Raw genomic sequence first — 25,676 nt, forward strand, 5'->3', positions numbered from 1 at the left:
AGATTTATGGAATGAAGTATCATACATGATAGAAACCAAGAGGCAACTTCTCTTTTTTAAATCACTTCCAGGGATCGATGTGGACACTTACTACACACATTAAAAAAAGTTTTGCATCACCCCAGTTCCCAGAATTCCACAAGATAGACGTTGAATGTGAATATTGGATCACAGACACAGTCCCTTTGACTGTTCAGAGATGTCATTAAACCCGCCCAAAGATGTAAACAACGATGCATGAGCAGCGATTATTAGACGGAGAGGGTCCAACAGGCAATCAGTTCCAGTCATTCCCATGTTGTCTGTAATTCAACCACGCCTAGGCGGTCAATACTGTGGTTCTCTCATTCCACATTGTTACTTTGTGCCAGGAAGGGCTCTCAACAAGGGGAGTGTCCAGGCGTCTTGGAGTGAACCAAAGCGATGTTGTTCGGACATGGAGGAGGTACAGAGAGACAGGAACTGTCAATGTCATGCCTCGCTCAGGCCGCCCAAGGGCTACTATTGCAGTGGATGACTGCTACCTATGGATTATGGTTCAGAGAAACCCTTACAGCAATGCCACCTTGATGAATAATACTTTTCATGCAGCCACAGAACGTCATGTTATGACTCAAAACGTGTAAAATAGGCTGCATGATGTGCAACTTCCCTCCCGACGTCCATTGTGAGGTCCATCTTCAACCATGACACCATGCAGCACAGTACAGATGGCCCCAAAAACATGCCAAATGGACTGCTCCAGATTGGCATCATGTCCTCTTCACCGATGAGTGTTGCATATGCCTTCATCTAGACAATTGTCGGAGACGTGTTTGGAGGTAACCTGGTCAGGCTGAACGCCTTAGACACACTGTCCAGTGAGTGCAGCAAGGTGGAGGTTCCTTCACATTTTGGGGTGGCATTATGTGGGGCCGTCGTATGCCTTTGGTCATGGAAGGCGCCGTAACAGCTGTATGATAAATGAATGCCATCCTCCAACCGATAGTGCAACCATATTGGCGAGGCATACATCTTCATGGACAATTTGCACCCCCATCGTGTACATCTTGTGAATGACTTCATTCAGGATAACGACATCGCTTGATTAGAGTCGCCAGCATGTTCTCCAGACATGAACCCTATTGAACATGCCTGGGATAGACTGAGAAGGGCTGTTTATGGACAATGTGACCCAGAAACCACTCTGAGGTATCTACACTGAATCGCCGGTGAGGAGTGGAACAATCTGGACTAACACTGCCTTGATAGACTTGTGGACAGTATGCCTCGACAAATACAGGCATGCATCAATGCAAGCGGACATGCTACTGGGTATTAGAGGTACCGGTGTGTACAGCAATCTGGACCACCACCTCTGAAGATCTCGCTGTATGGTGGTACAACATGCAATGTATGGTTTTCATGAGCAATAAAAAGGATGTAAATGATGTTTACGTTAATCTCTATTCCAATTTTCTGTACAGGTTCCAGAACTCTCGGAAGCGAGGTGATACAAAGCTTCTTTTGATGTGTGAATAATTTAATGGTTATTAGGTGCAGACTAACAGTGAAGAAACTGCAGTTAGTGCTAAGCTACAAAGATTATTTGGGTGTTACAGGACTTAACAGGAAGGTCACAAGTCCCTCTGTCATGAAATAGTTCAGTGAACCAGAGCAAATTTCACCTGGCCCTCCGTACGGGAGGAGAGGTGACAACTTGTGCACTGAAAATGTGGAGGTCAATCACAGATTTAGGAACAGAACATATGTTAACTGAAGTACATACTGTAAAGTAAGGGAAGACTGCAAGAGAAGCAGGAAACATTATCCTATGATAAAACTAGGTTGCCAGCAGGTAATTTGTCCTAGAGAATAAGTCACAGAAAAGATATACAGTGGAATTTTGTTAGTAAGCTCCTCATTACCACATTTTCTCATATAGTACATCTGTTTTGGGAAGTTCCAGTCCCAAGTACATTACATAATGTTAAAATGACTCATTTGTACAGTCTCCCTCCCTGTATAGTGTGTTAAAATTTGACAATATTGGTACTGTTTGGCTGCTGAGAGTGGTGGGAGTAAGACATTTGTGGCTGTAGAGTGCAGAAATGTGCAGAGAGGCACTCAGTGCTAGCAATTTTGCAAGTCATATATCATTGCTACGGTAGAACTGATGCACTGAAGTAATTCATCTACATTGACAGTAACTCCAACTTCGGATTTCTGTAGTTGCCAAATAATAAACCAAATAGCACATAATTCAGTCACTGGTGTTCTTTGTTCATATTTAGCATTTGATTGACTCTCAGTCCACAATTTTTTTTTTTTTTGTGTTAAATGGTGTACCGGTAAATCATGAATAAAAAGACAGTGAGACAGTTAACAAACAAAGAAGAGTGGAACTTTACTTAGGTAGCGGATAAAAATTCACATATCATGTGTATTGATATTGTATGAAAACTGAACATTCCTTCATCAACATTAAATGTGATAGTGAACACACAAAAAACAATTTAAGCAGCATGTTTGGAAAGGAAACAGAAAGCAAAAATGGTCAGTTTCCGGAAGGGAGAATGTTTTAATGAAGTGGACCAAAGGAAGTTGTGCTTCAAATATTTCAGCTGATGGTACTGCAGTTTGTGCTACAGGAATATATTTCATACAAAAGTTGTGACTTGTAAATGTTAAAGCATCAAATGGTTGGATCAAAAGATTAAAGAAAAGACTAAATTTAGTGGATAAACACGTTCAAGGTGAGGCTGGAAGCATAAACACTGACAATGTTCAGTCATGGACAAATACACTTTCGTCAATAATAAAAAAATACAGTCCCAATGACATTTTTTATGCAGGTGAAATGGGCTTATTGTTTTCACCTTCTGCCTAACAAAACTTGAGTTCAGAGAGGAAAAATTTCACAGCGGGAAATTTAGTTACGAGAAGCTAACTGTTTCATTATGCTGTAATGATAGTTGAACGAAGAAGTTGATGTCAGGAAAGGCAAAGAGTCCACGCTGCTTAAAGATGAGCAGACACTTCCATGTAAATATAGGTTTAATGCAAACATATGGGTAACAACTACAATGTTCAAATAATTATTGCATGCCTGGGATGCAAGGTTGGGCGTTAGAAATAGGAAACTACAACTATTTGTTGGCCAGAGTGCAGCACCCCCCCCCCCCCCCAAAGATATGTCACATCTACATAATATAAATATGGTGTTTTTCCTCCCAATTGTAAAAGCCACCTTCAGCCACTTGACCAAGGCATTATAAAATGCTTGAAACAAAAATACAGAAAGATTCTCATATAGAAGAGGTTGGCCTGTGTTGATGTTACTATGAGAAAGATTATGATCTTAGATTTTATGCATTTTGTAAAAAGTGCCTGGGGATTCTGTGCAAGAAATCACAATCTCAAACTGCTTCAAGATGTCTCACAGGAATAGATGGCAGTGAAACAAAGAGAAAGTGAGGATAAGGATGAACCACCACCTCTGCCAATTCCTACAATGTCAAAAGCTACTGAAGCAATACACACATATAAATGTTGTGTTTTGAGTTTTGAAGTCGATGACGAAGTGGTGAACACATTAATTAACATGGACAACACAACATTAAAATTAGGACAAAAGAAAGTCAACTATTGATATGTTATTCAAACTTTTATGAAGAAAGGACTACACACTGTGTCTTATTGGGTTATAGTGTAGTTAAGCTAACAAGATGTACAATATACTGGTACTTTGATGCAATGACAACTGCTATTCAATTACCGGCAGCAATTCACTAATAGACACAATGAATGACATTTGTTTAAGAAGTGTAATAAAAATTGCAATTTCAGCATTTTTTTTTATTTTTCTACATCACATACCAGATATATATTTTGGATGCTAGAGGTTAGGCTCTAGTGTCATATATAACTTTCCTGCATTCCAATTGACTGATGGTAGAAGTGTAGATGTCCAATGTATAGGATTTAAGCAGTGTTATGTATTTAACATGCTGTTGCTTCTTGTACTCTTAACACATAGCTAAGAGAATTTCTGGGTGTGATATTCTGATCATCATCTCAAAAACGCAAACTTTTAATTATAGCTTATTGAGACAGTTTGTCAGGAAGTTATGAGGTTGTGTATTATCCCACATATGGTACCCTTAGTTCTGTATTTTCACCAAAGAAAAACTTGAATCATTACGAAATTAGGTATTTTATGGCAGTACTTTTTCCAATTAAGATGATCAAAATCTGTGGTTCTTTCAAAACCATGCTGTAGTCAGTGGAATTCCACTTAACATGCTTGGCCAAAATGCTACAATTTTTCATGCTCTGTGCTTTTGTATGTCCCTATACAAGTTCTTTCACACATTACCAGTTGGTTAATGCATGTGCCACAGCTAAAGTAAAGCTCTTAATGCTGCAAAATTTGGTATTATACTTTTAATATTTTACTTTTGCAGTTCACTGTTATAAGGTTACCTATTCAATAAAAAGAAACAAACACAGGACAGGCACTATTCCATGCAATTCTGCAGCAGGCACCAACTGATCTGCAAATCATTATTTTGACGCACGCACACACACACACACACACACACACACACACACACACACACACACACAGAGTCCCCCCCCCCCCCCCTACACCCCCTAGGAGTCCATGTGAGTTTTGGCGCAAGAGATAGAGACTGTGTTGAAACTGCAATGTGATGAATACTGTTTGAGAGATGTTGGTTGGTTGGTTGGTTGGTTGGTTCAAAAGGAGGGGGGGACCAAACTGCTACATCATTGGTCCCTCTTTCTGATTAAAATAATTCCACAAGGGTGGGAGTAAAATAATTGAGACATACAAAACACAACTGGAATAAAGGAGAAAACCACAAGAATGACAGAAGGGCAACAAACACTAAAGTGGACAAAATTGGACAAGAAAACCACAGAGAGATGCAAGAAACATGTAGAAGAGATCAAAACAAGAGAGCAGATTACCATGGCTGGGCATGAGAATAAAAAGGAGACGCCAGCCACTCTGCAACACAATAAAACCTCCACCCTAAACACACTAGGGTGGTGAGAGATGTTGCTGAAAATGTTGTCCATTTACATGAATTCACAACTGGCTTGCTTGTTTGGCTTAAGCTGCAGCTATTGTTTGTGAAACATCTGGTTGATTTATGCATGGACAATCATTAACACGCAAATCACAGTTGAGCATTAATGTAAATGAATGACATTTTCAGCAACAATATTCATCACATGGCAGTACAATCACTGTTTCCGAACATCTATTGTCTCAAAAACTTCATGGACCCCTTGTGGTGAAACAATGCACCAGTGACATTGTTGTCACAAAGCGTTGCTCTGTATCTCCTTTAAACACACCAAAATTTTGTACATGAAGTTTTTTTTTTTACACTCTGTATATATAAAATCTGATTTAAATCGATTACAAGCAGACAAATTAACCTGTTTCCGAGACACTCTTGTTGTGTTGCTTCCCTGAATAATAATGTCATGATCTTCTATGTCCATTCTCAGCTGAAATTGTTGTCTCTGTCTACGCTCTTCAACAGTTTCCTCTCTGTTTACAGGACGGCCTTCACGTTCCTCCCTTTCTATTACTTCTTGAAGTTTTTTCTGTGTGAATATAGACAAATATTATGAATGCACTAATTATACATTTCTCTGCAGAATAGTGTAAATACAATAGTATGATTACATTAAGAATGTACATTCATGTTCCCTTACAATGCAATCAACAGCATCAAAGTAAATGAAGCATAAATTCACTTTATGGCAAGACAACTTTCCTCTATCATCAAGTCCCAGGATGATTCTGTGCTTCAGTAAGTGCTTGTTTACTTGTGCCATACAGCGCTCCAAGTTATGGTTTAACTGAAAAACAAAACAAAGAAGTGCTCTTAAACTACATTAAATAAATGTGGTAACATTTATTTATCAAAGTTTACTACTCCAAAATGCGTAGGGCCACAATGAAAATGTTGCATTGTTTCTTCTGGGAATAGAATGTAAGACTTCATTTAGGACAAGTAAAAGGGATGGGAACAATTAAGGTGAAGTTAAATTTAGATTGGTGCAAGTAAAACTGTCATCAATCTGAAGATTGCTGTGAACACCACAGTGCTTTACTAGTCATATTCTGTTGGAGGGGTACCTACAGATTAACATGGACTTTGAACCATGGTGTGATTCCCCATTTTTCATCTCAACAAACAATGCCAGAAATATGACTGGGGATCAAACCCGTGACCTTTGGATCTATAATCTGGCACTTTACCAGCAGCCACACCAAATTAGTATGGCACCTTTTGTTCTCATAAAACTAAAATTGCTGCACAAACGGTAGGAAATAATCTGCTGAAATCAATGCACATACTACAAAACAATGAAGTTTACCAGTACTTAACTAAGTTACTCAACTTACCCTAATTTTCACCCACATACAGAAAAAAATTGCTAAAGCATTCAGGATGAGCCACATAACACCAAGTCCAAATAGTGTCAAACCAGTCACCCCAGAAAACAGAAGACCAAGTAGGACAACAAATGCTGTAAATATCCAGGCTACAAGAATGCGTTTGTAGCATATATTGTAAATGTTGAACCTAAAATCATTTGTCAGTATTTCCATCACATGAACATAATCTTCTACTGTTAGCTGAAAGTAAACAAAAGCATTAATCAGATAATTAGCCACAAAAATTTACTCAAAAGTGACAGAATGTAGCTCTAATATGACACACAAATTTGCTAACATGTATGATGTAAAATTTTCCTATAATTTCAGCAGACTGAATACAAAAGCCACAACTGTACCATATTAAATATCAAGCAAAAAAGAAATATTATCTGACAAACATCCAGTATCTTGGAGCAGAAGTCTAATGCCATACAAATCTCGAAACTGAATGATTTGGGTGAACATCTATTAAACAAGACAGGAATACAAAAATGAAAAATATATCAGAAATAGCAGTTAAAAAAAATAATTTAATCTAGTGAAAGTTGATGTCATAAAGAAATTTTTATAAGATTTTTTATTTTCAAATATTGAATAAACAAAAATACATTAGTGAATTATTTAAACCAACATGCTCGTAAAATGTGACTGCCTTAAGCCTCACACCAATTGCGAAGTGCTTAAAATTTTTCCTCTCCTAATCTCACATCTTAGAGTCAAATATTCTGTAAACTCAAATTATTTAATAGGAAACAAACACAACCAACTGTTGAGGATTTCTGACATAAAAACAGAGGAAAAAGTTTTAATAGCAGTCTTTTCCTATTCATCTTCCAGTTACATTAACTTTTTACACCTGTTTCAGTTCCCCAACATGTCATTCACTCATAATTAAAATGTATTCTAATAAAAAGTGTTGAGCTTCTGCAACACTTTCCCTGCCTGAACAAACTCTCTAGTATGATACAAGATGGTTACGTACTGCATATCTAGTATTTAATTTCAAGGCAATACACACATCAACTGTCTTCTGTTTCCAAAGAGCTAAAAATAATTTAAACCATGGGATAAAGGTAAGTAACAGACTGCTTATAGCAGATACATTTCCATTTTTTTACAATTTAACTATGTAAAATATATTATTTTAGTTTGAAGCTTCAAATAGAATAAGTTTTGCACAAACTGACAAGAGAGTATGGAAATATAAAATGAAGATAATTTTAAAGAAGTGCCCATAGGAAACATGGCACTGAAGTCTGTAAATCATGAAAAAGTTGGTCACTATTCAATGTAGATCAACAAGAGATTTCAATAATTGGCAAATTGTGATGTTTGACTATTCAATAAAAACCAGCCTTTTGTTTTAAAACTGCTATCTTCATCAACACCAGTCATATATATAAAATTCTATACAATGTAATACAATCTAGCAGAGATGAGAGGTACTTATAAAAATACATTTTATAATTATGATTAAGATTTTGCTGTTGTTCTCCTTTGTATGGAGTGTAGCCATGTATGGAAGTGAAACATGGACGATAACTAGTTTGGACAAGAAGAGAATAGAAGCTTTCGAAATGTGGTGCTACAGAAGAATGCTGAAGATTAGATGGGTAGATCACATAACTAATGAGGAGGTACTGAATAGGATTGGGGAGAAGAGGAGTTTGTGGCACAACTTGACCAGAAGAAGGGATCGGTTGATAGGACATGTTCTGAGGCATCAAGGGATCACCAATTTAGTATTGGAGGGCAGCGTGGAGGGTAAAAATTGTAGGGGGAGACCAAGAGATGAATACACTAAGCAGATTCAGAAGGATGTAGGTTGCGGTAGGTACTGGGAGATGAAGAGGCTTGCACAGGATAGAGTAGCATGGAGAGCTGCATCAAACCAGTCTCAGGACTGAAGACCACAACAACAACTCCTCCTCAAACTTAAATACTGGGCTCTTTAAAAGAGAAAACCACCATTTGGCTGTTTTATTATATTTCTCATATTTATCTTTTGTGCAATCCAGATTTTAGCTTTTATGCCATTATCAAGTACAATGCTAAAAGTTGTTAGACCATCATTAAGTCATATCCGTTAAGGCAGTCCAAAAGCAGGTAAACAATGCTAACACATTTCTTTAACATATGTCTTTAAAATTTTACTAGCCTTGTTTACTTGCTTTGGACTGCCTTAACAGATATGATTTAATAAGTACTTGATAATGGCATAAAAGCCAAAACGTGGATAGTACAAAGAATAAATATAATACACAGTAAACGGTGGTATACTTTTTACGAAAGTATTGCATGAATAGGGCTCAATTCCACCAAAAACATTTCAAGTACTGAAATCTCCCCCCCCCCCCCCCCCCCCCCCCCCCAAACAGGCCATGAAGACACAACAGTTCCAACCGGTCAAAGTATATGTCATTACAATTTCTTCTCTATTATACAAATGACACATTTTTCTGAAAGTGTAAGAGCAAATTTATCCAGGACTTACTGTTAAACCTTGAGCCATGAGTTCCTCAGGTACTAACTCCGGTCGAAATTTAGCTGGTGTAATCCATGGCCATTTTGTATTGACTGGAAGCAGTGTTACAATTATGTCCCCATTAGCTGAAAGATAAATAACACACAAAATTATGTTGGATGAGAAACTTCTAAAATAAATTTACTCTATATAAATACCTGTTATCACATAAAAGAATGTTTTGCTTATGAAAAAGTGCACAAGCACTTGCACGCACACACGAGAATGTACTAGAATGGCCTCCCACCAATCAAATCACTACCTTGACTTTGTCTAATGGTGTTCTTTCTCAGCAAGAGTATCATTCGTGGAAGCATCTTCGAAATAATTAATGAACTAAAAGTATAATTACAACCATCAGATTTTTCTTAGACAGCAAGAGAAAACATGATGAGGGGGAAGGGCTGGGAGAGTGGTATGAGGAGAGCTGGTGGGGGAAGGGTGTGAGGAAGGTTGGGAGAGGAGTGAAGGGAGGGTGGTGAGCGGGAGAAGTGAATGCTTTCCATGTGCGGGCACCATAAGAAAATAGAGTTAGGGCAAAGAGGGAATGGCTGAGACTGCCAATTACATTCAGCTTTTGTTCCGTAAACCAAAGAATGACACAATCCTTGTGGATGTGAAATATGTCAGAAAGTATAACACAAAAACACAGAACATCTGAATACAATACTCACTTCCCTGATCACTTATAAGGAGATTGCCAAGATATGTGAATAAATTACAGTAAACTGGACCTGCTAAAATTTACAGAATTAATATACTGTCATAATGAAACATAATTATGCACTTTTAATAAATTTATCATACACAAAATACCTAATATTAACTGTTGTGACCAAGCACTGTGAAAACTAAAATCTAACATACATGTTTACTTAAGCTGGTCTAATAGCCCCTGTTAAGATATTAATCTATAGAGCACAAGAAGTTGCCTACCAAAAAGGCTTTCAAACACTGTTTAAACTGAACTTCATATGAAACCAAGTGTTCAATGATTGCTGGCAATTTACTGAAAATGTGTATTCCTGAATAATGGATCCTTTTTTGGCTCAAGGTACGTGATTTTAGGTCTTTATGTAGCTTGTTCATATTTCTAGTATTGATAGCCTACTATGAACTGCGCTATTATTTGCAAAAAATTTCATTAAGGGATAAATATACCAAGAAGCAGTGGTAAGAATACCCAGTTCCTTAAAGAGGTTTCTACATGATATTCTTGAATCAGAATCTGTATAAAAAGTTTACTGAATAACTTCGAAAGCATAAAGCACCAATGTGCTTCACTGAGCACTGCATCTGCTCTGAAGTGAAAAGATTTTTAATACACGAGTACAATCTGATGTCATACTGCAGGAAACAAATGGTAAGAGATTGTGTTGTGGTTTTAATTAAGAAATATGTCAAGCATTATGCAAGTGGAATACACATGATTTTTGTTTAGAGCAACATTTTGAAACAAGTACTAGCCCTCGTCTTTTTACCTACTTGATCCTCTGCTGCCTTCACTACTTCATCCCTCAAAGCTACCCATTCTTCTTCTACTGTATTTATTTCCCCCATTCCTGTCAATTGCTCCCTTATGCTCTCCCTGAATCTCTGTACAACCTCTGGTTCTTTTAGTTTATCCAGGTCCCATCTCCTTAAATTCCCACCTTTTTGCAGTTTCTTCAGTTTTAATCTACAGGTCATAACCAATAGATTGTGGTCAGAGTCCACATCTGCCCCTGGAAATGTCTTACAATTTAAAACCTGGTTCCTAAATCTCTTGCACAGGATAGAGTAGCATGGAGAGCTGCATCAAACCAGTCTCAGGACTGAAGACCACAACAACAACAACTATTAACTGCCTGTAAATAATTCTTCCTCAGTGATTGAAGCAATTTATAGGGCACCTTCAGGGAATTTTTGTCTCTTTTTGAAGTAGCTTGACTCACTTCTGTTGCACCTGTTTTGATGTAGAAGGGATTTCATAGGACCCTGAAATTTCCCTATAAATTTCCTAACACACATTAATGGGAAAATGGACTTGGAAAATTTGACAGCAGTATCATTATTACTAAAATACTGAATGATGTCTGAGTACAAATGCCAGAACTGCAAGAGTTTGGTTGATGTATGTTAATCATAAACTGCACTTCTGCTCTGTAGCAACTGTCAAATTCCCAACTAGATGAAAACATTTCAAATCTTGATTTGATGAAAATATCTACTAAATCAGTATTCTGAGAACTTGGATGTTACAACTTCCAGACATTATTATACACTGGCTATACAGCAGACAAGTGGTTGGCATGGGTCTTTATATTAGACTGACATCCAGTTCAGATAATGATATTCAACCAATGGAACAAAATGCTATTACAAAAAAATTCAATATATGTTGACATTATTGCTATATATTATATTCAAGCTGCTGATATTACTCGTTGTTGTGCACAGCACAGCAGTGTTTGCTGCACTTGTGATAACATCAAGTGCACAGTCCATAAGAAATGCCCCAGGCAAACAAATAGAACAACCATGACAGAACGCACTCTATAGTAAATCATCTTACATAATAAAGACAGATCTAACTCTTGAAATTACTTTTCTACCAAACTTTACCAAAACACACAACTATGTACGCTTGTTCATTTATGTAACACGCTAGTAAGGGATTTTTCTATTAACCAAATGGTTCCCAGTTTGAAAATTTTTCAAATAGCAGAAAATATTGTCCCTTTCAAGGCTTACTATTAATAATATGAATATTTGCCAGAATAAAACTGAACCCCAATGAGAAGTATACAGACCAATAAATGAACAAACGATTAAGGCCTTTAAAACATGTTGAAGACATGTAAAGTGGAGATATAACTATTGTGAAACCAATGTCATTGTAAATACAACCTGTCAAGCAATGAAACTGTGTTGGATTTAATACCTGCACAGTCAAATAATATTGATGGAGAAACGTTATTTAGGAACATATATTCTATTATATACATGTGTTCCTGGCAATTTATGGAGACATACTACACAAAGGCGTATGACAGAACATGGAGCATAGATACCTAAGAATATATGTAATAGACGGAGAAGTCTACACACACTAACTAACTGCTGACACACACAACAAACATTTTGATCACCAAACCCCAAAATCTCCCCTTGAACAAATATTTTTATGTGCTCACAATACTCTTGAATACTACACCACCTCAAAGCAAACTGTATGTTATTAAACCATACAATTTTACTAATTTCTGGAATTTGTCTTTACTTGGAAGCAAACACTAATGTATAAGTGTCTTTTCGTTGAACCTGTCTGCAACTCAATGTGTCATCTTTATGGGGAGTAGCAATCTACATTCCCCTTATACTGTTTATAATAATATCCTTCTAATTTGGTGTTACCTAATGAAATGGTGCTAATATCAATGTGCTTGAGCTGCACACTTGTTATTTGGCTCTGAGCTAACTTGATAGCTCCCATGTTGTTGCAAAACACTTTGATTAGCTCAATAATCATATATGGCTCAGTTTTACCAGTGTCGTCCTAACCGCCGTCTGCTTCAGGTCTGCTGTGCAGCGAGCTACCTTAATTTAAGTATTAACTGTATTTTTCTTACTTGTCACTTCTTCTTCCATGTGTTTTTGCTTTTAGGAAGCTTTAATTGTCGAGTGCTATTAATAATGTTCCATAGATTTCGTGTTTGTTTTGAATACAGTCAGGGAGAGTCCCTTTAGTCAACCATAGTGCCAGTAGTGCTAGTGTTTGTTTTCAATACAGTCCAGAGACAGGTAGTGCTATTTTCATTGTTTTCTATAAGAAGTGGCTAGCAATCGCAGTTTAGTCAATAATCAGCCACCTTTAGTGAATTAGCAGTCTAGTTAAAAGTTGATTAACTCTCTTCAGTAAATTGATTCCTTAGGATGGATAGGATGTGTGACTGCTGTGTACGGATGCAGGAGGAGTTGGCCACTGTTCGCGAACAGCTGAACGTGTTGATGGCCGCGGTCAGCCGTCTTCAGGCTGCTGCCTCGGAGTGTAGCGGCAGTGGGGGGTGGTCTGGTGAGTCGCAAGGTACACCCCAGGTGTTACATGCTTCACCCACTGTCCCTGCTGTTGAGACATCTTCGCGGGTACCAGGTGCGGTGGGGCCACCCTCTCCCCAAGGGGAGTGGCGGGTTCAGCGGCGTTCGCGGCGCACGAGGTGGAGGGTAAATGTGGAGGCTGGCCGTGTGGCATCGCCCGCTCTGCCTATGAGTGGACATGTGGCTGCTCCTTCAGCAAGGTCTGAGCAGGCACATGGGGGGAGGGGTTTATTAGTTATTGGGAGCTCCAACGTTAGGTGGGTGCTGGAGCCCCTTAGGGAAATAGTGGAAAGGTCGGGGAAGAAGGCCAGTGTTCACTCTGTCTGCTTGCCGGGGGGTCTCATCCGAGATGTGGAGGAGGCCCTATCGGCGGCGATAGAGAGCACTGGGTGCACCCGACTGCAAATTGTTGCTCATGTCGGCACCAATGACTCCTGCCGTCTGGGTTCAGAGGTCATCCTCAGTTCGTACAGGCGGTTGGCGGAATTGGTGAAGGCAGAAAGCCTCACTCGTGGGGTGGAATCAGAGCTAACTATTTGTAGTATCATTCCCAGAACCGATCGCGGTCCTCTGGTTTGGAGCCGAGTGGAAGGCTTAAACCAAAGGCTCAGACGATTCTGCGGAGATCTGGGGTGCAAATTTCTCGACCTCCGCTATCGGGTGGAGAAATGTAGGGTCCCCCTGAATAGGTCAGGTGTACACTACACGCCGGAAGCGGCTACAAGGGTAGTGGAGTATGTGTGGAGTGCACATGGGTTTTTTTTTTTTTTTAGGTTAGAGAATTCCCTCCCTAGGCCCGACAAGACGCCTCCTGAGGCGCCGCAAGGTAGGAGTAGGCAAAATGCAACAGGGAATAACAATATTAATGTGCTAATAGTAAACTGCAGGAGCGTCTATAGAAAGGTCCCATAACTGCTCTCATTAATAAACGGTCACAACGCCCATAGGGACAGAAAGTTGGCTAAAACCAGACGTAAACAGTAATGAAATCCTAAACTCAGATTGGAATGTATACCGCAGAGACAGGCTGGACAGTGAAGGGGGAGGCGTGTTTATAGCGATAAGAAGTGCAATAGTATCGAAGGAAACTGGCGGAGATCCGAAATGTGAAATGATTTGGGTGAAGGTCACGGTTAAAGCAGGCTCAGACATGGTAATTGGATGTCTCTATAGGCCCCCTGGCTCAGCAGCTGTGGCTGAGCACCTGAGGGATAATTTGGAAAATATTTCGAGTAGATTTCCCCACCATGTTATAGTTCTGGGTGGAGATTTTAATTTGCCAGATATAGACTGGGAGACTCAAATGTTCATAACGGGTGGCAGGGACAAAGAATCCAGTGAAATTTTTTTAAGTGCTTTATCTGAAAACTACCTTGAGCAGTTAAACAGAGAACCGACTCGTGGCAATAACATATTAGACCTTCTGGTGACAAACAGACCCGAACTATTTGAAACAGTTAACGCAGAACAGGGAATCAGCGATCATAAAGCAGTTACTGCATCGATGATTTCAGCCATAAATAGAAATATTAAAAAAGGTAGGAAGGTTTTTCTGTTTAGCAAAAGTGACAAAAAGCAGATTTCAGAGTACCTGACGGGTCAACACAAAAGTTTTGTTTTAAATACAGATAGTGTGGAGGATCAGTGGATAAAGTTCAAAACCATCGTACAATATGCGTTAGATGAGTATGTGCCAAGCAAGATCGTAAGAGATGGAAAAGAGCCACCGTGGTGCAACAACCGAGTTAGAAAACTGCTGCGGAAGCAAAGGGAACTTCACAGCAAACATAAACATAGCCAATGCCTTGCAGACAAACAAAAATTTATCAAAGCGAAATGTAATGTGAGGAGGGTCATGCGAGAGGTGTTCAATGAATTTGAAAGTAAAGTTCTATGTACTGACTTGGCAGAAAATCCTAAGAAATTTTGGTCTTATATCAAAGCGGTAGATGGATCAAAACAAAATGTCCAGACACTCTGTGACAAAAATGGTACTGAAACAGAGGATGACAGACTAAAGGCCGAAATACTAAATGTCTTTTTCCAAAGCTGTTTCACAGAGGAAGACTGCACTGCAGTTCCTTCTCTAGATTGTCGCACAGATGACAAAATGGTAGACATTGAAATAGACGACAGAGGGATAGAGAAACAATTAAAATCGCTCAAAAGAGGAAAGGCCGCTGGACCTGATGGGATACCAGTTCGATTTTACACAGAGTATGCGAAGGAACTTGCCCCCCTTCTTGCAGCGGTGTACCGTAGGTCTCTAGAAGAGCGTAGCGTTCCAAAGGATTGGAAATGGGCACAGGTCATCCCCATTTTCAAGAAGGGATGTCGAACAGATGTGCAGAACTATAGACCTATATCTCTAACGTCGATCAGTTGTAGAATTTTGGAACACGTATTATGTTCGAGTATAATGACTTTTCTGGAGACTAGAAATCTACTCTGTAGGAATCAGCATGGGTTTCGAAAAAGATGGCCGTGTGAAACCCAGCTCGCGCTATTCGTCCACGAGACTCAGAGGGCCATAAACACGGGTTCACAGGTAGATGCCGTGTTTCTTGACTTCCGCAAGGCGTTCGATACAGTTCCCCACAGTCGTTTAATGAACAAAGTAAGAGCATATGGACTATCAGACTAATTGTGTGATTGGATTGAGGAGTTCCTAGATAACAGAACGCAGCATGTCATTCTCAATGGAGAGAAGTCTTCCGAAGTAAGAGTGACTTCAGGTGTGCCGCAGGGGAGTGTCATAGGACCGTTGCTATTAACAATATACATAAATGACCTGGTGGATGACATCGGAAGTTCACTGAGGCTTTTTGCAGATGATGCTGTGGTGTATCGAGAGGTTGTAACAATGGACAATTGTACTGAAATGCAGGAGGATCTGCAGCGAATTGACGCATGGTGCAGGGAATGGCAATTGAATCTCAATGTAGACAAGTGTAATGTGCTGCGAATACATAGAAAGATAGATCCCTTATCATTTAGCTACAAAATAGCAGGACAGCAACTGGAAGCAGTTAATTCCATAAATTATCTGGGAGTACGCATTAGGAGTGATTTAAAATGGAATGATCATATAAAGTTGATTGTCGGTAAAGCAGATGCCAGACTGAGATTCATTGGAAGAACCCTAAGGAAATGCAATCCGAAAACAAAGGAAGTAGGTTACAGTACGCTTGTTCGCCCACTTCTTGAATACTGCTCAGCAGTGTGGGATCCGACCAGATAGGGTTGATAGAAGAGATAGAGAAGATCCAACGGAGAGCAGCACGCTTCGTTACAGGATCATTTAGTAATTGCGAAAGTGTTACGGAGATGATAGATAAACTCCAGTGGAAGACTCTGCAGGAGAGACGCTCAGTAGCTCGGTACGGGCTTTTGTTGAAGTTTTGAGAACGTACCTTCACCGAAGAGTCAAGCAGCATATTGCTCCCTCCTACGTATACCTCGCGAAGAGACCATGAGGATAAAATCAGAGAGATTAGAGCCCACGCAGAAGCATACTGACAATCCTCCTTTCCACGAACAATACGAGACTGGAATAGAAGGGAGAACCGATAGAGGTACTCAGGGTACCCTCCGCCACACACCGTCAGGTGGCTTGCGGAGTATGGATGTAGATGTAGAGTTCTTAACAATAACACTTCTTGCGTGGTGAAAGACAATACCATATATTCAGTCTCAACATCACTCAAAGGCACTGTTCTTTGTTTCTTGTAAGACCAGGATATTGATCCTCTCATCAACTTGAGACAGCTACATGTAATAGAATGCCTGTTATACAGTTCATTTTTCCAGTCTGAATCACTGTAGGATTCCAGATTCCTGTCTTGCAGTACCTTCATCTGTAATCAACAGGTCCTATTAAATATCTAAATATTCTTTAAACTGCAACCCAATGTGTAATTCTAGGGTCTTGGCAAATCTTCTCACAGTATTAGTAGAAAGTGGCCTGGAAATTTGAGCTAAATATAAAAGACTTCCCGCTGGCTGCAAATAAAATACTTCTTTTTTGCACATTTCATCTTCTACTACTAACAATTTCTCACTCTGTTCCTTAGGGGTGGAAAGTGGCTCACAATTCTTCTTGCCATATATTTCTAGTAGTCTCTTCATGTATATTCATTGATTAATTGACAATTCCTCACTACTGTCACTTCTTATGGTCTTCATACCAATGTATTAAAGCACTTCACCTAAATCATGCATCTCAAATTCAGATTGAAGTTGTTTCTTGAGACTACTCATTGAACTTTCACCTTTTGTCAAAATAAAAAAAGCATCAACCTATACAGCCAAAATCACCGTATCATCTTCATTTCTCATGTGATATACATCAGAATCAGCTGTTGAGTGACTCATGTTGTTAATGCCTTATGTAAGCACTGATTCCAGTAGTATCCACCCTGTTTATGACCATATGTGTGCCTTTTAGATGCCAAATTTTATACTTTTCTTGAGGAGTTTTCCTGGCTTCCTCTGGCAGAATAACAAAAATTTCTTCCTTCAATTCTCCATTGAGATATGCAGTCCACAGGGCAGATTAATAAATTTTCTTTTACAGCAGGGACATAAGATATCTTAAAGAAGCATACTGGTAAGACTGTTTCTTTATAGTCTACATCCTGTATCTGAATGTAGCCTTTAACTAGCAATGGGCTTTAAAATTTGGCACTGCATCTTCAGGGTTTTTGATACTAAAGACCCACCTCACTTGTAATGGTTTCTTTCCTTGTGGTGCATCAACCCATTCTTGGAAAAGACTAACAGCTTTCTTCCAGTTATCTGCCTCTGGGCTGGCCCATGTGTCTTCAATTGAAGCAGCCATATAATCTCATATCTGGATAGAACTTAGGTTTTATTACATGTGATGGACACAGTAAATTTATATCCTCTGCTGCCAGAGTTTCCTGAACCTCATTATCCATTTCATCTTTAATAAACATATCCGAGTGTTCCTGAAGAACTACTTCAGGCCTTTTAATTCTAAATTTAGTGGTGCCTGTGCATGTTCTTCAGGATTAATATCTACAATACTTTTCATCTTTTGTTTAATTTTCGCCAGATTTTAAAAATATTATGTGTGTACTAATTATTACCCTATCATTTTTACAATTTATGCCTCCCGATAAAAATTTATTTTTGAGATTAAGTTTTCCATTTTCTTCTAAGTTGTTTGGAGGCTCGAACCATGGTGGAGCTTGTATGGTGCTACTTTAGTAAGCACACTATTGTTTAATTACACTGTAGTTGATACTGCTTTTGCCCAGTAGCATTTTGGTAATCTTGCACCCTTTAACATGCTCCTTCCTTTCTCTACAATTGTTCAGTTAGCCCATTCTGTTACTCCATTTTGAGTAGAACTATAGCGAATTATAGTTTGATGTCAAAATCCACATTCACTCAATTGTTGCCCATATTGTTTATTGATATATTTAGCACCACTGAGAACTTTTATCTTCTTACCCGCCTGACTTTTAGAAATGGCATGGAAAATATCAAATATTTCGCTCACTTTGTCCTTGATCCTGAGGAAATAAGACATTGGTATATCTTTAAAAATCATCAACCAATGCGTCCACAAAGGTCTGTGTGTAACAACTACAAAAGCTTAGTAGATTTATTTTCATTTGTTTTAAATGGTAATTTGGCTTGCTTTCCTTGCATGCAAATTTCACAATGTAAGTTACAACTATTATGTTTCTTTATCCCCATCTGGCATACCTTTTAACAAGGCCATACTTTGCCTATTAAAATGTCTCAAGTCTTTGATGCCATAAACATATTGTTGAATATTCTGAATAACTATTCCCAACTTGAAGACCATCTAATTTAAAATTCCCCTTTCTTTACTTGCCGTGGCTATCACACTGGTAGTCTGCCAATTATTTCCATACAATTTAAATCAAAAATTACCTTGTTGCCCCTGTTCACTAATCCACTCATGGAAAGCAAATTTGTAGCAACATTCTTCACATAATGTGCATTACGGGACTTTTGATTCTCTTTCAACGTTCACATTTGAGTTGATCTTCCTGTACTGAGAACCATCCACTGGTGAAACACAAATGTTTGTTTTCAGAGAAACATCATGTAAAACTGGTTGGTCTTTGGTAATACGCACAGATGCTCCAGAATCCAAAAACCAACCCGTACTCTTACTTTCAGTTTTACCATAAGAACAATATTCAGCAAGTACTGTAGCTTTATTGCTTGCCTTCCTTTCTGGACCTTAAGATACCTAATATTTTTTCCTTGTGTACTTGTTTTTTTTTTCCTTCATGTAGTGTGATGCTAAATGTCCCATTCTTTGGCATTTGTAACATCAAATAGGTTTCTTCTTTTTTTATTTTGAACACAAAGCCATTTCCTTGCCATGGACAGGATATTCTTGTAAATTCTTAACATTCTGTAATATCTAAGCCAAATAGTTCAACAAAAACTGTAAAGTGACAGATTTTTATTCCCCCCCCCCCCCCCCCCCTTGAGTCATTGGTCTTCTGACAGGTCTGATGACGCTTGCCACGAATTCCTCTCCTGTGCCAGCCTCTTCATCTTAGAGTAGCACTTACAATCTACGTCCTCTATTATTTGCTGGAAGTATTCCAGTCTCCGTCTTCCTCTACAGTTTTTGTCCTCTACAGTTCCCCTCTAGTACAATGGAAGTCATTCCCTGATGTCTTAGCGGTGTCCTATCATCCTGTCCCTTCTCCTTGTTAGTGTTTCCCACATATTCTTTTCCTCTCCAATTCTGTGCAGAACCTCCTCATTCCTTACCTTATCAGTCCATCTAATTTTCACCATTCATCTGTAGCACCACATCTCAAATGCTTCAGTTCTCTTCTGTTCTGGTTTTCCCCACAATCCATGTTTCACTACCATACAATGCTGTGCTCCAAATCCACATTCTCAGAAACATCTTCCTCAAATTAAGGTCTATGTTTGATAGTAGTAGACTTTTCTTAGCCAGGAATGCCCTTTTTACCAGTGCTAGTTTGCTTTTGATGTCCTCCTCGCTCCGTCCCTCATTGGCTATTTTGCTGCTTAGATAGTAGAAATTCCTTAACTCCATCTACTTTGTGATCATAAATACTTGCTCACTGTTCTCATTTATACTACTCTTCATTACTTTTGTCTTTCTTCAATTTACTCTCAATCCATACTCTGTACTCATTAGACTGTTCATTCCATTCACGAAATCCTGTAATTCCTCTTCACTTCCACTCAGGATAGCAAAGTCATCAGCAAATCATATTGATATCCTTTCACCATGAATTCAATTCCACTCCTGAACCTTTTTTTTTTTTTTTTACTTCCATCATTGCTTTTTCGATGTACATATCGAACAGGAGGGGCAAAAGACTACATCCCTGTCTTACACCTTTTTTAATCCAGCACTTTGTTCTTGGTTGTCTACTCTTACTATTCCTTCTTCACCCTTGTACATATTGTATATTACCCGTCTCTCCCTATAGCTTACCTCTATTTTTCTCAGAATTTTTAACACATTGCGCCATATTACATCGTCGAAAGCTTTTTCCAGGTTGACAAATCTTATGAACATGCCTTTATTTTCCTTTAGTTTTATCAATCACAACATCAAAATTGGCTCTATGGTGTCTTTACCTTTCCTAAAGCCAAACGAGTCATCATCTAACACATCCTTGATTTTCTTTTCCATTCTTCTGTATATTATTCTTGTAACTAACTTTGAGGCACAAGCTGTTAAGCTGATTATCGACAATTCTCACACTTGTCAGCTCTTGCAGTCTTTGGAATTATGTGGATGATATTTTCTGAAAGTCAGATGGTATGTTGCCATACTCATACATTTCTACATACCAACGCGAACAGTCGTTTTTTGCCACCTTGACTAATGATTTTAGAAATTCTGATGGAATGTTATCTATCCCTTCTGCTGACAACTTACATATTTTAACAGAGCTCAGTTTTTCATGAACCCCTCCAAAAGTATGAATTGTTAAGAATATTATCTGAAACAGTCAAGGTGATTCCTGTAAAGTACAGCAAAACATCTGACCTGAAGTTAATGGAGACTCTTCTTAAATAACTGACAACAGATTTGCTTTAAGGCAATAGTGTCAATGAAACAAAAAATTTGCAGTCCCTTTCTTATTCTGGCAATGCTGAGAAAGACATGAAGACATTCTTGTCATTGTAAAAATTAAGGTCTTATTCCTCACTCTAGACAACTGTATGCACACTGCAGTGGTACATACAGACTTTTATGATTATTTTTGTTCTCTAGTACACATAAGTCAGTAAATGGTAAAACTCTGTAGCTTAGGGCATGTGTGATATATAATAAGGAAAATTACAAAATGTCAACGGGAGGATCATTCAAATTTAAATCAGTGTTCCATACTACTGATGCAGGAAAAAATGGAAGCAGAGTGGGGCATTAGAGGTAAGTATGTAGTGATATATGGGTGAACCAAATCATCCATCATTATACAGTGACTATTCCCTTATCAGTTATAATCACAAGTGAGCAGGACCTACATCCCTCTGTTGGGCAACACCCACTAATAACAATGGTGCTACTTTAAGCCTTGTGGAATATGAGCTCCACTTGACTGCTGTCAAAATCTCTGGGGTAGGCTAAATTGATGGATATGCTTACGACATTAGCAGCAAAAGCTTTTCCTATCATACATTATCAGAACATGGGACCATATCTTCTCAATGAGACACAGAAGAATATTTTTGGATATCTTGTGGCGGCTTTTGAATTAATTTGAAGAATGAGAGGTTTTGGCAAGGTTTTTACCTGTGATGAGACATGGTTCCATTACTATGCACGGGAAAATAGGATGGAGATGAGATGGAGATAAAGACATGAGAAGGAGCAGGCCATGTTCAGAACTCGCCTATCCAGTAATGTTCAGATCTCAACAATCAGCAGCGGGTGGGATTCGAAAGGCACATCGTTCATTGACGGGCATCTAAATAGAGCAGTGAATGCAATGTATTACTGCAAGCTGCAGCTCAATGTAGAATTTCTGCTACTTCATAACAAAATTTAGAAGCATACAGCAGTTTTAATCAGTCATAACCTTCATGAAATTCATTCATCTCTTTAACACCATCCTTACATTTGATTTATTACCAACCAACTTCCAAATGTTTGGTCAGCTGTAGGAGGAATTAGGACATTAAAAGTACAGCAACAATGCAGTGTTTGAGCAGTACATGCACAGTTATCAGTAGGAACATCATCTACTTCTTTTCACTAAAGAGATCAAGACGATGCCTACACGAAGCACAAAAATTGATTTCTGCTGGAGTAAACTGTAGAAAAATAATACACTTTTTTTTTTATAAATTGTAGCTGACTGGCCACATGATTACAACAATATTATGAAAAGGGAAGTCGCTACTCGCCAAACAGCGGAGATGCCAAGTTGCAGATAGGCACAACACAGAGAGTGTCACAAATAAAGAGTGGTTATAGTTGCCCGAGACTGCAGTCGCTCGCTCGCACGCGTGCATGTGTGTGTGTGTGTGTGTGTGTGTGTGTGTGTGAGTGTTGGTTTTTTAACGAAGGCCTTACTGGCTGAAAGGTTTATTTGTGACAGTCTTTTTTGTTAAGCCTACGTGCAACTACGCCTACGTGCAACTCAGCACCTCCACTATATGGTGGGTAGCAACTTTCCTTTTCATAATATTTTTACATTCCATCCTGGATTTTCCATTGTTTGGCAACTTGATTACCAAGAGAAAAGAGGAGGGGGTGAGAGGGGTGGGTCTGAAGGAGGAAGAGTGCCTGCAATGCAGGTTGGCAGACCAACACATTGATATACACTGACTGGCAAAACTTAATGGCAAGTTAGCTAAAGTAACATACTTATTAACTACTAAGTGGAAATGAATGAATGTGGAAGCATGTTGTCAGAAGTTGGACATCACACGGTGCGAGATCAGCCTGAGTATTCCACAAATGGGGCTGGTCCTGCAGCACAAAGCAACCAAAGGAATGGCAAAAAGACAGTGTTTGTTAATCAGCAAGCAGTTACGCTGCACTGTGATGGTGTTCTTCACTACAACATGGCATGGAAACAACATTTGGATGAATTCACGTAAGTGAAGGCTCAATGGTAAACTGGAAGAACAAAGTATGGGTGAGTGTAGCTAAGGAGTTTGATATTTCTCACAGCACTGTTTCGCATGCATGGACAGCATTCTAGACCGCAGGTAGTGGTGGTAGTGGTGGTGGCAGAGGGAGGGAGTGGAGGAAATTGGGGAGGTCAATAGTAGCAAAAATGAAGAAGTGTCGTTTTTCCATTCTCGCCTAGGGTGCCAAAAAACCTAGCAACAGCCCTGTATGGAGTGGGGAGGTGTAATGTTACATGGACATACTAAGCCCCAAATCTCTAAACATGGTACACTCATCAGTCAATGTTGCTGTGACACTGTACTCCTTCCCCAGGTGTATCTTTTCTGGGGAAGCATTTCGCCCTGACTTCACTTTTATGGAAGGCTATGCACGACTGCCTAGAACGGCACAAATGGAGGAGCTCTTGAAATGAGAGGACTTGCATATGGACTGGCCTATGTGTTCACCCCACTTAAAATGCATCAAGCTTGTGTAGGGCCATGGGGGAGGTGCATTGCAGCATGTTAATAGGCACAAATGACCATCCGGCAGTTAACCACATCGGTGGAGGAATGGGACAGGAATTCAGGACTAGGAAAACAGAGAAAAAGAACAAGGAATGAAATGGGAAGCTGTCTCATAGACTTTTGAACAGAGCACAATTCTCTCATCACTAACATTGGTTTAAAAATTATGAAAGGTTGTATATGTAGAAGATATCTGAGGACACTGGAATGTTTCAGGTAGATTATGTAATGGTAAGAAAGATTTTGAAATCAAATCTTAATGGGAAAAAATGTTCCATAGGAAGTTGTGAATTGTGACCACAATTTATTGTGTCATGAACAGCAGAATAAAACTCGAGAAACAAGAGAAAAACAAGATTTTTTAAATGAGGTCATGCTGAAAGGCTGAACTGTAGCATAGCCCAAAGCCTGGGTAAGGCTGGAAGGTGACAATACAGTTGTGGCTTGGTAAAACCAATAAATGTGTCATGAATTATTTTTCTTTCCTTTTACACATTCCCTAGTTACAGTTATGTAACCTATAAGAATCATTATTATTCCAACATAGTCTGATAATTTCATGTTTATAATATGTATTCCCATGGAGTCCCATTAGTGGTTTGGATTTCATTTTACTAATGTTTTCACATTGTTAATGACTGCAGTCATAGGTCATTTCTTAAAGTCTGTATTTCTTTCATTTTTATGACAATGATGGTCTACCAGTATGTTACTGTGTTACTCAATAATCCCAAAATGAATTTAAGGAGTCTTTCATCTTACACATATCATAATAAACAGTATCCACAATGGCAATAACTTTGCAACTAAGTATGCTGGTGTAATGTTGATTATGCTGCAAATTACATAAACATTGAGAAGAGGGGAAGTAACCCCACTGAAGAACCCATCTTGTGAGGTTATAAACTACAAACTGAAAGCACTTACACACTCAGTCTCACATGGTATGGGCATACTGTTTTACTCAGTGAAACAAAAATGTGGTTGTGAAAAACACCACTGGTAAATTATATAAAAACTGACAATTGTCAGTATACTGATCAAGGTGAGCAGTATCATAATTTAGAAATGGTACAGCTCACTTATTAAGAGTACTCGGGACAGCAAACCACATGGAATTCTTTTGAACTACCTATGGAAACAATGCTGTGGATGTGATGTGATCAACAGTTGTTAGGCTGACCATTTTACAAGAAAAACATGTTCACACATGCTGCAGTTCCCCCTAGAGGTGTAATTTAAACTATAATAGAAGAAGACAAAATGGGATGTATGATATTCTAAGAAGAATTTGACACAGCACTGGATAACCTATGCTGAACCCAGGAACATGTAGTAGATGACATCCCTACAGATTAAGATCCTTGGGAGAACAAACCACACAGAAATTGGGGTTCTTGAACTTAATCTGGCACAATTCATAAGGAAATATTTCATGGGTGAACACCCAGATGTGAGTATCCAACAGGCACAAAATTTCAGCAAGTGACTATGTTGCCACCATCAAGTTTACTGACAAATTACTTGTCTAGGAACTGGAGCAGGGCTTATATCTTCTCCCCCCCCCCCCCCCTCCCTCTGACGTGGTTTACCGTAAGCCAACCGTGCTCAGGCAAGGGTGTGTGCCCAATGTGTCCTCCCCTTTCTCTTGCCACAAATTTGTTCCATCTGACCCGGTGGCATGTTCCCAGTTGCTCTACCTGTCCCTCTTCTTAACCAGACTCAGTGCGGGTTCCCAGGCCTTACTAAGGATGTATCAACTTCTATGATTCATTGGGGGTTCTCTTACTTGAATCTCAATAGATTTTTTAATGACACTGTTCCTGAAGAGGGACGTCTGCATCAGAAGATTAATATGGCCATAATACATTCCATGTAATTTCGATAGGAAATGTTCAGTGACTGTTGACTTGTTAGTTCCACAATGAATTCAGGGACAGGCACAGCAACAAC

General features: G+C 39.0%; 1 protein-coding gene across 1 annotated transcript in view; it reads right to left on the bottom strand.

The window, feature by feature from the left end:
• Positions 1–25,676, bottom strand: part of LOC124799092 (transmembrane protein 268) — a 139,828-nt gene that overhangs the window by 82,917 nt on the left and 31,235 nt on the right. The window contains 4 exon segments of the mRNA XM_047262631.1: positions 5,452–5,622; positions 5,734–5,880; positions 6,431–6,664; positions 8,961–9,076. Of these exon segments, the coding sequence (XP_047118587.1) occupies positions 5,452–5,622; positions 5,734–5,880; positions 6,431–6,664; positions 8,961–9,076 (668 nt within the window).

Source organism: Schistocerca piceifrons, chromosome 5, assembly GCF_021461385.2.
Source record: "Schistocerca piceifrons isolate TAMUIC-IGC-003096 chromosome 5, iqSchPice1.1, whole genome shotgun sequence".
Taxonomy (NCBI): domain Eukaryota; kingdom Metazoa; phylum Arthropoda; class Insecta; order Orthoptera; family Acrididae; genus Schistocerca; species Schistocerca piceifrons.